Genomic DNA, 15,617 nt, shown 5'->3' with positions numbered 1-15,617 from the left:
CGGTGCGGGGGCAGCGGGGCCGGGGCGGTGCCCTGGCGCGGCCGCCAGGGGGCGCTGCGGCGTCTCTCAGCGCGTGGCGGGCGGGCGCACCTGCCGCGCGCGGGGCCGCGGGGGGAGCGCGCGCGGTCCCGGCCCCGCTCCGGTCCCGTCCCCATCCCGATCCCCATCCCGATCCCGCTCCGCCGCGACCCCACGGGCGGGAGCCGCGCTCCGCGCACACGGGCCGCTCCCACTGCCTCCGCGGCGGGGGGGGACGCCCGGCATGGAGACCTAGAGGGGAGCCGCTGGGGAGGTGAGCCCTGCGCGCGGCGCGTCTCGCGGCAGCTCCCTTTTTTTTTAATTTAAAAGGAAAAAAGAAATCTTCCCTCAGGAAAAGAAAAGTTCGGGTGTAAGGAGTCCCCCCCACCTCCGGTGCCGCCGCTGCGCGCGGGACGGGGCTGAGGAGATGCGGCTGCCGCTGTGTCCCTCCCGCAGCTCCGGAGCAGGAGGAGGGAGCCCCGGGGGTCCCGCTGGTGCCGGGGCGCTCCCGAGGGGCTCCGGGCAGGGAACACCCGCAGCTCCGGCTCCGTCCGGCGCCCGCGGGGCCGCTCCTCCTGCAGCACCGCCGGTCTCGGAGCAGCTGCTCGGGGCCGTGGCCGGAGCCGTCCGTGCTGGCGCGGCCACTCCGCCGCTCCCCGGATCGAGCCCTGCGGCTCTGGAGGCACCGGGAGGGTTTTTCTGTCACGAAGGGCGGTCTGAGTTAGTACCGAGGGTCTCTCACTCAGCGCCGCGAGCTGCCCAGGTAAAGTGTTACTGCCGGGGATTTAAAATAAAAGCACGAGAGCAGTTGCCCTTTGGGATGTTGCAACGCGGTGGAGCCTGTTGAAGAGATATCGGTTCTTTGGAGGCTTGGCTGCTTTGAGGTACCGCGGTGGGTCCAGAACACTGGAACTTGAAACCTCTCGCTGCCTCCGAAAATTCCGTGGCAAATAAGGCTGCTCTGGTTTCCTTTGGGGTCTGACGGAAACCTGCTAAAGGGCGCAAAACCTGTCTCAAACAATTGATTCAGCGGGTGTTTTCAAAGAGCCTGTCCCTAGGCTGCTGTCTCTGCTAGGATTCGAAGAATCAAAAGTTTCTGGTAGAAAATGCTGTAAGCTGCGGTTTCTCAAAGTTACAGTAATGTCTGTGTGCTTTGGGCAATTTCTGCTTCTTTTGGATTAAGACTCAAACTTCGGTTTGTACTGCGAGGAAAAACCCATCGTGGCAGGAGACAGCACTTTGTTGTGCTCCTCGGCAGCGTTTATGTTGTCTTGTTTTTATCCTGATTATTTAAAAATATATGTGTAGACTTTTAGTGCGTGTGTGCAGTTTTTGGGGGTTACAATATTACCATCAGAGTGTGGATAGTTTTGAGGTTTTTCAGAGTATTCTTAGAGGTGGGTGCAAGGCGAGGTGACCTGCTGGGGGAGCAGGGAAAGGCAATGGGCAAGGGCTATTTCAGGGTGCTCAGGTGCTGTGTGATTATGGTTGCATTCGCGCCTGAGAGAAGCACTCGCCCCAAATGCTCGTTGTCCGTGCCTAAAAGGGGATGTTATTCCTTGTCAGGGATAAAACTGTGTGGCTGCCTGACAGTCTGTGATATCTGTAAGAGCAGGTGACTGCCTGCCCTGCTTCTGTGTAGTGCATGGGAAGGGACTTCCCTCCAGAGGCAGGAGCGGGCCAGCCCTGAGAAGGACATGGTGTCCGAAAAGCTTTGCTCGTGCCAGACCCGAGGTAGGAGGTAAGTCTGGGGGGCAAGCTGCCTGACAGCGAGTCAGTCTCTTGCTTTGCAATAGAGTGACCGCAGAGGAGACAGTGGAACCCGCTAGGATTTGGGATTTTGGGCTCCCTAAGCCAGCAGGGTGCAATGCATGTGCATTAAACATTAGAAGTAAAGAGTTCTGGCAGTTCACCAAGGCACAGTTAGTGTTCGTAAGGATTTGGCGAGTCTGTGGTTAAGCAAGTGTTGTGCAGGTGATGTGCAGGATGGCTTTTTGAGAAATTACTAAGGAATGCATCCTTGTGAGGATGTTACTCTGGGCATAGGAGACCTCTTACAGTGGGAGGACTGGGGCATGGTCCGACCTCCATGCAGAGTGCTCGTGTTGCTAGGCAGCAGCTTGCACCTCCAGCGTGCTCCAGATCCGAATCTGTGAGGGGAGTCCTTCCTCTACTGAACTAAAGCTTTCTAGCTGGTGATCAAGGGTGTTGGAAAGCACATATCCTGCGTGCCTGGGTGTGTGCACTTATGGCCCACACCTGGGTACCAGGGAGGGGTGATCAGCTGGGAACGTTCAGCCAGCTGATAATAAGACTTCCTTGTACTCACCCCTCTGCTTGAGCTGCAGGTGAGCACAGGAGAGAGATGAATCTTTGGTTGTTCCCTTTGTAAGGCTCAGAACTTCTCTGGAGGCCACTCTTTTACTCTCACATTGCTTAGAAGCTCATAGGAAGTTCATCTTCAAATTGTTTTGTGATTGATGCTTTACCAGCAAAATGGGGAGGGAAGGGGAGGGAAAAGGGAAGACGATTCGCTTGCATGAGAAGAAAGGCCAGGTGTGCCACATTAATGCACTTAGTGAGTTTGAGTCAATTTTGGTGAATGCCATGCAATTGCTGGAGCCTCTGTGCATATGTGGTATCAGCCAGCGTTGTCTGAACTGCTCTGTGTCTCACAGAGCAGAGTGATGGAAAGCCTTTTAATCTTAGAGCTGCTGGTCTGATGGCTGCACTTTGAAGCAGTGCAGTAGCTGAAGCTGTTGGAAACCAATGTGGGGGGACTGACCACTCTCCAAACAGAAGTCAGATCAAAAAAGAACCTGTGAGTGTCTGGAGGGATTCATAGGCTGGTGGGGCAAAGGTGAGCTCAGTAGAAAGGCTGTTCTTGTGGCACAGATCACTTCTGATCAGGCAGAGATTGGTGGTGTGGGAGAGGGAGGAGGAAGTTTCCTGATTTGATGGACGTTAGAGGCCTCAGAAGAAGCTGGACTTCGCAGCCTTAAGCCCAGATGAGGCAGCAGAGGAGTGTGGAAGCAGAGGCAGGTAGGAGCACACTTGCTGGGCTCAGGATCTCATGAGTGTTGTCCGTTGCCACTCTAAGCTCGAGCCATGGAAGGTTTAGGGTATTGGGAGCTGCAGGGCAGCTGCTGGGGGCAGTTTCTGGCAGAGGTAACGGGCAGCTTGTGTATGGAGCAGTGTGTGTGTGAGGAGCCCAGCAGAGATGCAGACAGGCTGCTGGAGAGCAAGGAGGAGGGAATGGGGACAGCATGTGAGGCCCATACCCCTTGTCATGCTCTGCCTGCTTGGACATGATGGGAGCATCCAGGCTCTCAGGCTGGGATGTGTCTGTAAGGGGATTTGGTTTGTTTGCATAAGCAGAGTAATTTTTACCCTCACTACAGCTGTTTCCTGGGAGAGAAAGGTGCATATTACAGTAATTAGTTAAAAGTGAGGAGAACAGTGTCTTCTATGTGGCATTTGGAAGGGAGAGGCTGTTAGTTCAAAATTTTCTACGTCCTGGGTTGTGATGCCCGTGTGGGACCAGGGGTGGAGGAAAAGTTCCAAGGAGCGTGTGCAGGCAGCCATCCCTGCTGGCTGGGGGCTGGCTGAGGTGGGAAGCTGGCAGGGATTGCTGGGGCTGGTGGCCTGGACCTGTGCATCTGAGGGAAAGGGCTGAGAATTTGTACTCATCATAAGAAGTACAAATAAAGCATTTATAATGTATGGACTTTTCCTGCTCTCCAAAACATTCATGCTCTGAATAATCTCTCACTTCAAACTCAAGCACAAGCTGAAAATATCAAGGGATGCTAAATCGTGAACAACTATTAAACAGCCTTAAAGGGCTGTATGGGGAACCATGTCTGCTCTTAATTTCTAAGCCTTCCTCAAACAATGTGAACTATTTATCAGGAGGTCTTTAGTGCTGGAAAGGGGAGTGAACATTTAAAGTGTATCACAAAATAAAGAGGCACTTTAAGAGGCAATTTGCTTTTCAGGATGTCAAACTAAACATAAATCTTCCTTTAAACAGCCTTGAAAAGAAGACAGAGGTAAGAGATCTTGCCCTTGCTGAAAATAAATAGGATCTCTTTGCTAGCCTTGATGGTCAGGGTTTCCTCTGGCATCTGGTATTAGATTCAGGTAAACCTTCCTGGAGTAGGTGGTGGACTGAGGGATGGGTTATGTTCAGTGACAAAGCTGGTGGAGAGAGGCTCTGTGTTAGAAACTTCTGCAGGGGTTTTGGCTGATCCTTTTCACCCCAAAAGCACTACAGAGAGTTCCTTCCACCCCTCTTCTCACTGTTATATGTAAAAATTAAATTAACAAGGATGTCTATTTGGTAGAGTGATTTCAGGGCACATAAAGTATGTATTTCACTTTAATTTTGGGTGTATCAGAACAAAACCCCATTGTTTTCAAGATTTCCATAAAATATGTGGAAGGAATATTCTGTAAGCATTTTCTCATGATTCTCAAATTCTGGGGAGAGTATTGTTTGTTTGCTTGCTTAAATTCTTATTTTCATCCAGATAAATATGGCAGTACATATATGTGAAGGCCAGACTCTGGTTATGTAAGGGGAGAAAAATCCCTATCAAGAATATGTTTATCACTTTAAAGTACTGGGATTGTGCTGAGTTCAGTGAAAGCATCTTGCCTTTGTTTGGCAGCCAAGTGCCCTGCCTGGCTTCTCTGGAACTGTGTTTTCTAAGTGAAAAACGGTAGAAGAGTGTTTTATAAGAAGTGTAACAGCTGGTATGTCATCTTTTTCTGTTAATTCTGTCTTCTTTGAGCATTAGGTATTAGTTAGAGAAGCATGCGGCCACGAATGAGATCAGGGAATGAATTTCTGAGCACATCTCATGCGGAGTTGTGTTCTCTCAGAGCTTGTTTCATTAATGTGCAGGAGTCAATATGGATCAGCTTTGCCATGAATAGTGCAGATATTGTTATTGTGTTAATATTGCAGAGGTGTGAGTGTATATAGGAGCAAATATAATGTCAATACAGCTGACAGTTATAGCTGCAGTCCATCTTCTATATGGTCCTGGAAAGGGGACTGTTTTAAGGCACTGTAAAAGCAGTTTCTCTATAAAAGCAGGGAACGTTTCAGCATGCAGATGGCAGCCCAGTCTAAAATCTAGTTCTCTTTGTGCTGAGCACCTCCATAACGAGCCTTGAGGAACACAAGGGGAACGAGAGAAGCAGTATGGGGGGGAAGAGAAGGGATATGCTGTCTTTCAGGATTGAGGCCTCTCTTTGAACTGTCTTTCTCCATTTTTAATAGCTTTTCTGCAAAAGCTGCTTGGGAAGCACGGTTGGTATGAGTATGAAAGAAGCAAAGCATCTAATCTTTTGGCTTAATAATGCTCCTGCGTGGGCAGCTGTGAATTGGACAGACTTCCTTATTGATATAAGAGCAGTGAGCAGTGAGTGAAATTGGTGTGGGTAAAAATGGTCTTTTCTTATGGTCTTTTAATCTGAAATGTCTTCTCCTTTTGTAGTTGAGGCTCTGTAGAGGGGACCTGTGATCTCTGGCAGGGCTGTCTAAAGCACTCAGGAGAAAAGGGCCACGACCTGAGCAGTGGTGTTTGTTCTGGGTGTCAGCGACTGAAGAGCTGGAGTCAGGTGAAGCCATGGGTTTTCTGGAATTTGCAAGGTTTTTCAGCAGCTCTGGAGCCTAAGAATTCTCATCAGGAACGAGGGTTTTTTTACCCAGAGTTCTGAAAAGCAGGATTCAGAGTCCTTTTTGTTCTGAGCAGAGCTTCTCCACAGCCCAGGGTGGGCTGGGTGGGCTGAGTCTGAGAGAGCAGCCTCTGAGTTGGCCTCTGCCCAGAAGAAGTCTGCCCTTCTGGGACAGTGCCCAGCAGCCTTCTCAGCTTTGGGAAGCATATGTGGTCATTCATGGCTGGGGCTCTTCTTTCCCCTTGGGTGGCTCTGATTACTGCTGCAGCTTGGGAACTGTCTTGCTGTAACTGTGTCAGTTCTAGGACTTCAGCTGATTTAAGATGATTCTTAAAATCACTCCCTGTTCCACAGTGCAAGTGCACATGTTTAGCTTTCCAAGTTTAGATTATCTTCACATTTTCTTCTCTCCCTCAACTGGCTTTTCTGTAATCTTTTAAGTACTTCTGCAGGGTGGTAAGAGGCTAAGCCCCACTCTGTAAAGCTAAACTCTCTGGGTTTGACAGTCTTTACATTTCCTATAGTACTTCATGTTGCTTGAAGTACTGTATTGATTAAACCACAAGCTGCAGAAGTAAATATATGTAGAATATTAATAGCTTCAACTCTAGGAGGGAAAAAAAGCCTGTAAATTAATTGATCCATTATGTTAACCTCATAAACCACGAGGGCTTGCAGTACAGCTATAATCCTCCTCCCACAACACGTATTTCACTTTGAATGTCTATAAAAGGACTGGACTACTCAAATTTAAAAACTGTGATACTGGACAAGCATATCCATCTTTCCTGGGATGTGTAGTTAGAATATTGCAATGTAAAGGCTGGAACAATAGTTCTCTGTAGAATCCAGGGTAGTGCTGAATCAGTACATCACTAATGGTGCAGCTGGGCATGAGGCTTAAAAAACAATAGTTAACTTTCACTCCTTTGTCAGTCGTGTTCCTCCTCACAGTTGCTTTCTGCGTTTCCAAGTGCAGGAGTTGCTGCAATAAGGGACAAGTACAATTGAGGGATTTAAAATCCAATTTGAAGATATAGTGAACTTGAATTCTGTGTGAGGGAGTTGCTTAGGGAATCGAGGTCAGTGCGTGGTGTGAGCTGATAGAACTCAATCTGCTAATCAGTACTGGGTAGTCCTAGTTCTTCTGGTTCACAAATCTGTGAAGATGGACTGCTCAAGTTTTTGTTGAATTTTCTTAGTAGAGATTTAGATGAGTGCCTGCATGGTATGCTCATCAATCTTGTTAGCATTTTGAACCTATAGGTACTGGAATCTTTATCTGTATTTGGAATATTTCAGGGGATTTTTCCATTTTTTGCTCTTCATTTTTTTTTTACCATAAATGAGCACTATTTTAGGCAGCTATTAGATCAGAAAGTCCTTGGTGGAAAAGGTTCTTGTGTTGATGCTTGCAGGGTTTTCTCTACAGGTCAAACCAGGAGTTTGCTCATAGTGTTTAGTCTGATTGCCACCTTAACATAACTAAAATCACTTCTACTCTCTGCAGCCAGACATATTAAAGGGGGGAGTTATGGGATGGTGGCCATCCATAGTATTTTTCTTTTGTGCTTGGCAGTGAAGCCCATTTTTTTTGTTTCTGTTCTACACTGTAAGATGCCTTTTGAAACTTTAAGATGCTGCTCTTGGTATCTTCTATGGTTGGCATTTGGAAGACATTTAACTTTTTAATGGAAGTATTACAATCTTTCAAGCAAAACCTCAGTGTTGACACCTAAGAGGTTGTGCTGTTTGTTTCTTCTGAAATAAGTGACAAGATTCTGAGTTTATTCCAATCACATCCCAAAAGATCTGTGAGTTTTACAGTTTTTATTCAGCCTTTAGAGGAATCATTACAGATCAGTATTGTAACCTTGTCAAGTGCTTTGTGTATTTAGTTGTGGTTCTCTTTGCTTCCTCAGGACAAGACCTTGTTTTTTCCTTGTATGCTGTCATGCAGCTGATACACTGCTGAGCCAGTAATAATCCCAAATACTCTAGATGTTGTCTCACTGTTGATGTTTACTTTCAGTTTTCACAACATGAGCACTGACAGGTACCCTCCACGCTTCCCTCATTTTTAAATTTCTCTTAAAATTTCAGCTGAACAAGGAGAATGAGCCATATGTGAATCTAGTTAAGGTCCTGAGCCAAATGGAGGCTTAGATCCAGCAAGACAAATGCTGAATGCACACTGCCTTGTAGAATTAATGTTCATTGTGTATTTAGACAACTTAAGTGGCTGGTTATGATGGTGAAGATGCACAATGAATTAGGCAAAATGAAATGTTCTTTGATGCTCATTGAGCAGCAGAGCAAGGAACACTGCATGACCCCTACCAAGTAGAGCTGAAGATACATTATTTGAGCTAACATGCATCTCTGATCCTAAGTATTTTTTGTTTGTGTTTATGAAAAAAAAGGATCCGGTGCCCATTGTGGGTTGCTTCCAACCAACATATTAGATAGACTAAGAATCTTTTAGTAATAAACAGCTTAGTGTGGTGTGTTGGCAAAAGAGAAGACCTGAGAGAGAGTTCATATTAAAATTTAAAGCCTTAAAAAGTAGAGTGGGGAAATGGTTTGAAAAGAAATGAACAGAAGTCACCATCTAGCATACTGTAAAGACAGTGAAAGGATTACTGTTGCCATTTCATCCTTTGTGTGTGGGGTGAAAATGGTGATTTATTTCTGTGAGATTTCTGAGCAACAAAACCTGACAACTGGCAATCACTAAAGAGGTGGGCTGCTGTTTTTAACGAGTGCCTTCTGCATGGCAGCTTCTGTGGAGAAACCAGAACCTACAGAGCCTCATGGTGTGTCAGCAAATCTCAGCCTGTGCACAGACGTGTGCCTGAGTGCACACATGCACCGCTTTTCTTGTTTTCTTTTGGAAAGGAACACTGCATAAACAAAGCTCATGGTAGAAATTAGAGCAAGGCTAAATTATATTTAAAGCGTGAACTTGGGAATCTCAGCGCTGGGTTTTGTGCAGAATACTAATGCTCCGGTTTCCTTCTTGTTTCTGAGTGCCTCCTTCTAACCTTGTCACTTGAAATTCTTTTGAGTCCCAGAAGCTATATGAGCTGAAGTGGGTGCTGGAAGGACAGCAGGCAGTACATGAAGAAAATGGGACACAACTTCCCAAGCCTTGTTTTCTGAGGACTCAGAAGAAAGAACTGAGTTTGTCAACAGAGGTGAAGGGCATTAGGCACCATATGGGAGTCAGGGTGGTTTCTGTTAGAACAGAATTTGTGTTGCATTGCAACAAGTCCCTTGTAGTTGCTGGGTGCTTACAGGTTGCTGTGACTGCTGCCTGAAGTCTGTGGTCTGTAGCATCAAGCAGTATTAGGAGGGAAGGCGTGCCCTTGTTGGTAGTGGAATGATGGAGAATTGTCTCACCTTGCTTCTACACTTCTCCCTCTGATGGCAGCAACCTCCCTTTACTTATCTGGATACAAATGCAACCTGGCAGACCACAACAAAGTCTAGATTAGTGATTCTTTCAGCCTTCTCAACAAGCACTTTATTCTGTGTCTCTCTTCCCCCCTCTCAGTGATTTTGGGCAAGTTGTCTGCAATTGGTATTTCTATATCCTTATTAAGTAAGATGTCTTCACTCTTCTGGGAACGGTCCTGAACTTTGTTCCCCTCTTGTGAGGTGTATCCAGTAGAGTACTATGTTTTTGTTACAGCTGTGAGCCCTTACTCACAGCTGCTTGGAGTTTGCAGAGTCAGAGTAAGCGGCTCCTCAGGGAAATGCTGCTCAGTGCCTGTGAGCAAATTTAGAACTTTGTCCTGGACACATACAACCTTCTCTCTTCTGGCTGTGGGACATTCCTCTGGGGGAAATAGATCTTGTATTGTACCTTGTGTTCTTTGTTAACTTACATGTTTACAGATAGTCATCTGTGAGAGGGCAGGTCAAACAGCCTGTTTGTCTATAGCTGCTGTCTTGGGACAGTAACCAGCTGACCAGCTGGTCACACTGGTGTCACCAATCCCACCTTCTTCTGGTGGAATGTCTTGCATGGTGAAGGTGACACTTCAGAGTCTGATGTGTATTTCCATGCCAGCTTTAGTGGGATTGTGTCAGATGTGACAAGCTGAAGCTTTGGGCTTGATCATGAATGAGTAGGTAGTGCTGTAGTTTCTTGCCCTTTTCCTGCTCAATTTTCCTGATTTTTGGAGGTATAGAGACTGACTGCCTCGATGAGGCCAGGACTTCAAAAGGCAAAACTCCTATCAATGCTGACAGAACCAAGAATTTTCCCCTCTGCCTAGCATTAATATTGGTTGGCAGAACTTGCTTTGAAATTTTAAATGTATTTAATGCAGCATAGCTTGTTTGGGGTGGAGATGGATGGACCCACATGAAAAAGGACCTAGGAGTTCCATACTTCAGCTCTAATAACTGAAGGGAGGAAAGTGTAGAAAGTAATTTGCAAAGCTACACTTGAAAATCATTCTAGCATAACATCATTACAATTATCTGTCAAAAGATTTAGTTCAATTACTTTTTTTTAAGCTCTCTTGTCAGGATAGCCTCGCTTGTTTCAGGATTTTGTTACTCCAAGGAGAGGTTAAGGAAGAATGAATGCTAATTCTGTCATTAACCACTGTCAGACACCCTTCAGCACATATTATTCTTTGAAAACGCCTTAGCATCATTACTGTGAGGAATCAATAGGCATAAAGTGCCCACGGGAACATAGAATTCAGGGAGGGGAAAAAAAATCCACTGCCTGTTTATAGCTTATAGTACAGTAAGGTGAGAGGAAGAGAACTTCAGTTCCAAGCGGTAATTTTGAAATAATTGAATAGCAACATAATTCCTGTCGTGTAAAATATCCTTGCATATTCTTCACACAACAGTAGGGTAGTAGTAAAATTACAAGGGAAGGATATTTGATGTAATAAACTCATATTAAACTGAATAAGCTTCAGTGAACTGCAGGACATTGCACCCTCTTTCTGTTCTATCCTGTTGGGTGACAGGGGTCTGGGTTGGTCCCAAAGTTGAGGGCTTGGGACCTCTGAGTGGGCTGGGTGGGCAGATGTGGTACAGAGTTTAAGGAATGATTCTGTTTCGTTGGCCTTGGTTTTGACTACTAATGCAGGTAGTTTTGTGCGTTTCTATTTAAATGAAACTGCTACAGAATGTTTGCTGAATCTTTTGGTGCAAATAATAATTTCAGATGACTGCCCTCTTTATCTGAGAATAAGGGTCCTGATAAAAACTCTATATCTGTTATGGAGATGAATTCCTGGAGTCTAAATATATCAAGCCACTTCAAGGCCTGTGACTTCAAACTAAGCATATATTTGGGGACTCTAACTTATAATTAATCATCTCTCTTTCTTTGAGAGAGAGAGTTGGGCTTTGCTGAGTTCAGATTCAATCTACCTGTTTTTAAATGCAGAGAAGGAGCCTCAGTTTGCTCTTGCTATTTTATTTTGAATGACTTCATGTTTTTAAATAAAAACAAAATTAATTCTGGTAATTATATCAAATTAAAAATAGAATCCTAAACTAGATTTTTCTCTTTTTTTTTCTTTATTTTTTAAAGGTATGTAATATAAAGTGAGTAGTAAAGTTCACAGGAGAGACTAATTTTGTCTTTTAAATGAGAATCCTGAGACCTAGATTCTTTGATTTCTGAATTTTGTTCACCTTCTTTTACCTCATTTTGGAGGAGAAATTTGTGGAATAGCATTAATTCATTTTATGGGCTTTTACAAGGTCACCAGTGGGAAAATAAGGTTGCTAAGAGAGACTGCATGAATAACCTACTCTATATGTTTTCCTGAACAATATGAATTTTTTTAAGTGTTTAGCCTGTTTGTATGAGAAAAGGTAATTATGACCATCAGGATCTCCCCCTTAAATAACATACAAAAATCTGCCAGATTAGACCCATACTATTTCAAATAAACTGTTGTATCTTGTGATTTTTTTTTTTTGAGAGCAAAATTATATTTTGAGATGTCATTTAACAAAAAACTCAACCCTTTTGTGTGATAGAGATAAATTGTTCATACACAATTACTTTGAACTGTTATAATTTCCTACCTCTGCATAAACATAAACCCAGAAGTCATTAGATTAAGCACTGTAATGGTTCTTTGAGAAATGTTTAACTGTAGCTGCTGCTTTGTTGTAGTGAAGAGCTGTGATTCAGACTTACTACTATGTTTGCATTTCAGCTGTCACGGAAAGTGAAAGATGAAGCCTCTTGTTCTCTTGGTTCTTGTGATCTGTACTGTAGTCAGCATGAATTTGAAGCTCGTGTCAAAGAGAAATTCTGGTAAGTCACAGAAAATTATTTTTACTTTTGGATCTGGACCTGGTACTCATGCAATCAGGCATTTTAGATGGCTGCTTTTTGGTTTGCATATGTAATGCTTATTGTCTTGTAGTGGTTTGAACCTTGTTTTCCCCCCAGAGGCTAAGAAAAGTGGTAACCCCCAGGGGTGGAAACCCCTGGAAGTTTTGAAGTTCTGTCCAATGAGCACTCCTGCAGAAATGTAAACATATCACAAGCACCGGAAGAGAAGAGTTGTAGTTGGGTTGTTGGAAGAAGTGGCCATGCTGTAGGAGCCATGAGGAGAGGGGCTCTGAGCCCCTCGGGGCCTCTGAGACCTCCCAGCCCCGGGCTGGGGAGCTACAGACACTTGGAACAGTGTTAAGCTGGACTGTGTGTCTGTAGCTGTGAACTGGGAGATGTTTTCCATCTTGAGTGAGCAGAGACAGAGCAGAAGCGGTGGCAGTGTCCAGAGACTCTGGCTAAGAGCCAGGACAGATAAGAACTGAACCGGAGGAAGCAGCAGAAGCTAGCAGCAGAGCTACGGAGTTCTGGGGGTAAGAACTGATACCAGACCCCCCAAACTCCTTTGAGACCTCCTGGAAAGGAGGAAGATGATGGACTCTTACTTGAAAGAGCCTTGAAGTGCAACATGCACTGCAGAGAGGAGCTGAGAAGCTCAGTCGTCCTGAGAGCTGAGCCAGGACGGTGTGGGAGGTTGGCCTTGGGGGCCCTCCCTTGCTGCAAGCTACAACGAAGCTCGCAGCCTGAGACAGGGCACAGAGGCCCTGCAAGGAGCTTGAATCTCCTGGAGATACCAGACCGTCACGAAGCCCCCTGTGTCTCGTGATATGACCGTGGTGGAGCGACCTTTGTCTGGGGTCAACGCAGCCCACGGAAGACCCCTTCGGTTGATTGACGACGGGGCTGAGGGAGCTTGGATACCCCCCTCGTGAGTGCTGGCAGAGATCCAGCAACAGCTGCATGCATGAGAAAGATAGACTGCTTCTGCTACTCTGAAGAAGCTGCTGCCCTGAGAGACTGGAAGGGATCTGTCCTTCTTTCCCTCCTGGACTTTTATTTGGAGGGGAGAGGAGATCTGATCTATTGCAAATACTATATGTCATGGTAGAGATAGTTGTGATTTTGTGTATAATGTTTTAGGATACTTATTTGTACAGTCATTGTAATATATTCCCTTTCCCCCATTCTGAGTCTGGTTGTGTTTTGTCTGGAAAAACCCATCTCACATTAGGTTGAGGTGTGGGAGGTGGGGATGGAGCTAGGGAATTGGATTTTGGGGCTATCTCAAACCATGACATCTCTTCTGCCAAAAAAAAAAAAAAAGAAAAAAGTCATAATTAGTATGGTTTCCTTACAGATGTTTACAGGATGAATTTTCTCACCATAATGTTCTGTTGGTGTAACTTTAGGCTATTTGAAAATGTCCTTAATGTTTTCTTTTGTTAAAAAAAAAAATAGGATTGATCTGATTGAAACCCCACCAAGGTAATAATGACTTTGGCATTGTTTTAACATCCAGTCTTTTACTCATGCTAAGGGATTTTCTTAACTGTGGATGTGGTTTGTGGTAACTTCTAAGTCTGGATGATTTTTTTGTATGTTGAAAAATCATGTTCCAAAAAGTCATGGTGGCCACATGTGTGATCATATATAGGATTAACTGGGAAGAGTTTTCCTGAGTAGATAATCTCTGATTCTTCTGGCAGTGGAAGGAAGGGAGTAGGAATTGGTTTATGTTTACACCTGCTTTTGAAACCTACTAATAGTAACAGAACCCTTCAAAGAGGAGTTAGAGCATCTCCTTTCAGGGTAGACAGTTCACCTGGATAATGGCTCACCTGTACTTGAGCCTGAAGTGACTTCTAGTCCATGCAGCTCTTCCCCCTCAAAGGGAGTGGCTTCATTGGGCTGTTTGCCTTTCTCAAGTAAGCTGTGAGTTTGGGAGGATTTTGGGCAGACCAGTAGGTTCACTGCGGTTTGCACAGCGGTGTTGGTCTGCTACAGCCTGGTGTATGTGAGCAGGTAACTGGCACTGGGTAAAAGTTGTACTTTTAAACTTGCGTGTTATCTTGTTTTTCTGCACTATTTGTGTTCTATGCTTACATGTGTGAGGTCTCCCATTGATCCTGCTGTCCTCAGTGTCTTCAGCCAACACTCAGCACTGCAGGTGGAAACAGAAATTACTGATTTCAGTTGGTGTGGTCAGTTTTAAGTTTAATTTCAACATTTCTTGAGAACAAAGGAGAAAAGTTATTGGTTATGAAGAGTTAGATGTCACACCCCAGGCTAAAAAGTGTTACTCTGGGAATTGCCAGATACTGGGCTGAATTCTTTCTGCTGGGCTGGAAAGTGTAAATGGAGGTTGCTAAACTGAACTAGTGTATGGCTTTTTGTTGTGGTTATTGTGTCCAGAGCCCTGTTTGCCCTGTGAGAGCAGTCATGGATAATGGGGTTTGGCTGTGGTGGAACTTGGTCGAAATGCTGCTGTGATGGTGTTCCCGTTTTTCAAAACTGCTGTCACTGGCCTGGATGGGAACCCTTTGTGACATTCATAATCAATATAATTGAACAGCCTTTATTGACTGGTGCCAGACAACAGCACCTGGCTGCAAGGAAGAGCCTTTGCAATTCTTTTGTCAGAAGCATGCATCTGTAGAAGTGACATGCTGGTGGTCATAGCATTATTCAGCTGGTAATTCACCTTTAATTATATTTTTTTAAAAAACCTGTGAGACTGCTTCTTGTTAAATATAACCAACAAGTGAATATTTATTCTTTTCATTTGATATGCTGAGAATAAGATGAAGGGGGAAAATGCATGTAAAGTAAAATTATAGTTTCTCTGCAAGCACATAATCATGTAGTTGGCTCTCACCTTCAATACTCATTCTGATTGCTGCATGGAGCAAACTATTGATTTCTTTTTTTTGCTTTTTCCACCACATTGTGTGTGAAATAATTTTCTGTTTCTGTGATATCAGCACTTGGTGCAAAATTGATAATTTGACTCCTCTTCTGAAAGACCTTTAGATATGAAGGACTCCTGTTTGATTCCTTAGGGCTTCACTAAATGTTTTATGTTGCGAAGAGACAGATGCCCCAGAGGCTTCTGAGCTCTAACTGTTTGTGCTGTTTTAGTGGAAGATCAGGGATAGTGGATGGATGCAACCAGGGAAATGCACCAAGAAACAATGACACTGTATTGCTCCATAGGGTGACAGTAGCTGTAACCTGCTGGTGCTGTGGTTCAGAGTCTTTTTTTTATTATTTTTTTACTGGTGTCTTGATGAAGGAGAATGGAAAGAGGAAATTAATGTAATGGTTATTTGTGGGCAGCTGCACTGCAGCGTAAACAGCAGGATGTCTGAAAGCAGGAAGACTGTTTTAGCTGTAGCTTAGAGCTGAGGCAGGGGGAGTGGATGAAGTGCCCAAATGATGCCCTGTGGACAGGATCTCTGCAGCAGTGTTCTGGCTGGATGTTGTAGTCTTGGGTCTTCCTGGCTATTGGTACAGGGATGTCTACACTGGTGAGCATCCTCAAAAGGGGAAGGGAAATTGTGCAGACAGTTACGTAGAACAGTGT

General features: G+C 44.8%; 1 protein-coding gene across 6 annotated transcripts in view; it reads left to right on the top strand.

The window, feature by feature from the left end:
- IL1RAPL2 (interleukin 1 receptor accessory protein like 2) overlaps positions 1–15,617 on the top strand; it is a 434,872-nt gene that overhangs the window by 64,541 nt on the left and 354,714 nt on the right. For 3 of the 6 annotated variants that reach the window (XM_027645481.1, XM_027645482.1, XM_027645483.1), the window contains one exon: positions 11,913–12,013. In XM_027645481.1, coding sequence (XP_027501282.1) covers positions 11,932–12,013 — 82 coding nt within the window. In that variant the 5' untranslated portion in view covers positions 11,913–11,931. Of the gene's footprint in view, positions 1–207; positions 293–1,599; positions 1,760–3,044; positions 3,061–11,912; positions 12,014–15,617 lie in introns of those variants that run through there. The other 3 variants (XM_027645480.1, XM_027645484.1, XM_027645485.1) reach the window with 3 other exon arrangements.

This window comes from Corapipo altera, unplaced genomic scaffold (assembly GCF_003945725.1).
Source record: "Corapipo altera isolate COAL_440 unplaced genomic scaffold, ASM394572v1 65, whole genome shotgun sequence".
Lineage (NCBI taxonomy): Eukaryota > Metazoa > Chordata > Aves > Passeriformes > Pipridae > Corapipo > Corapipo altera.
This window is presented reverse-complemented; position numbering and strand designations above follow the sequence as displayed.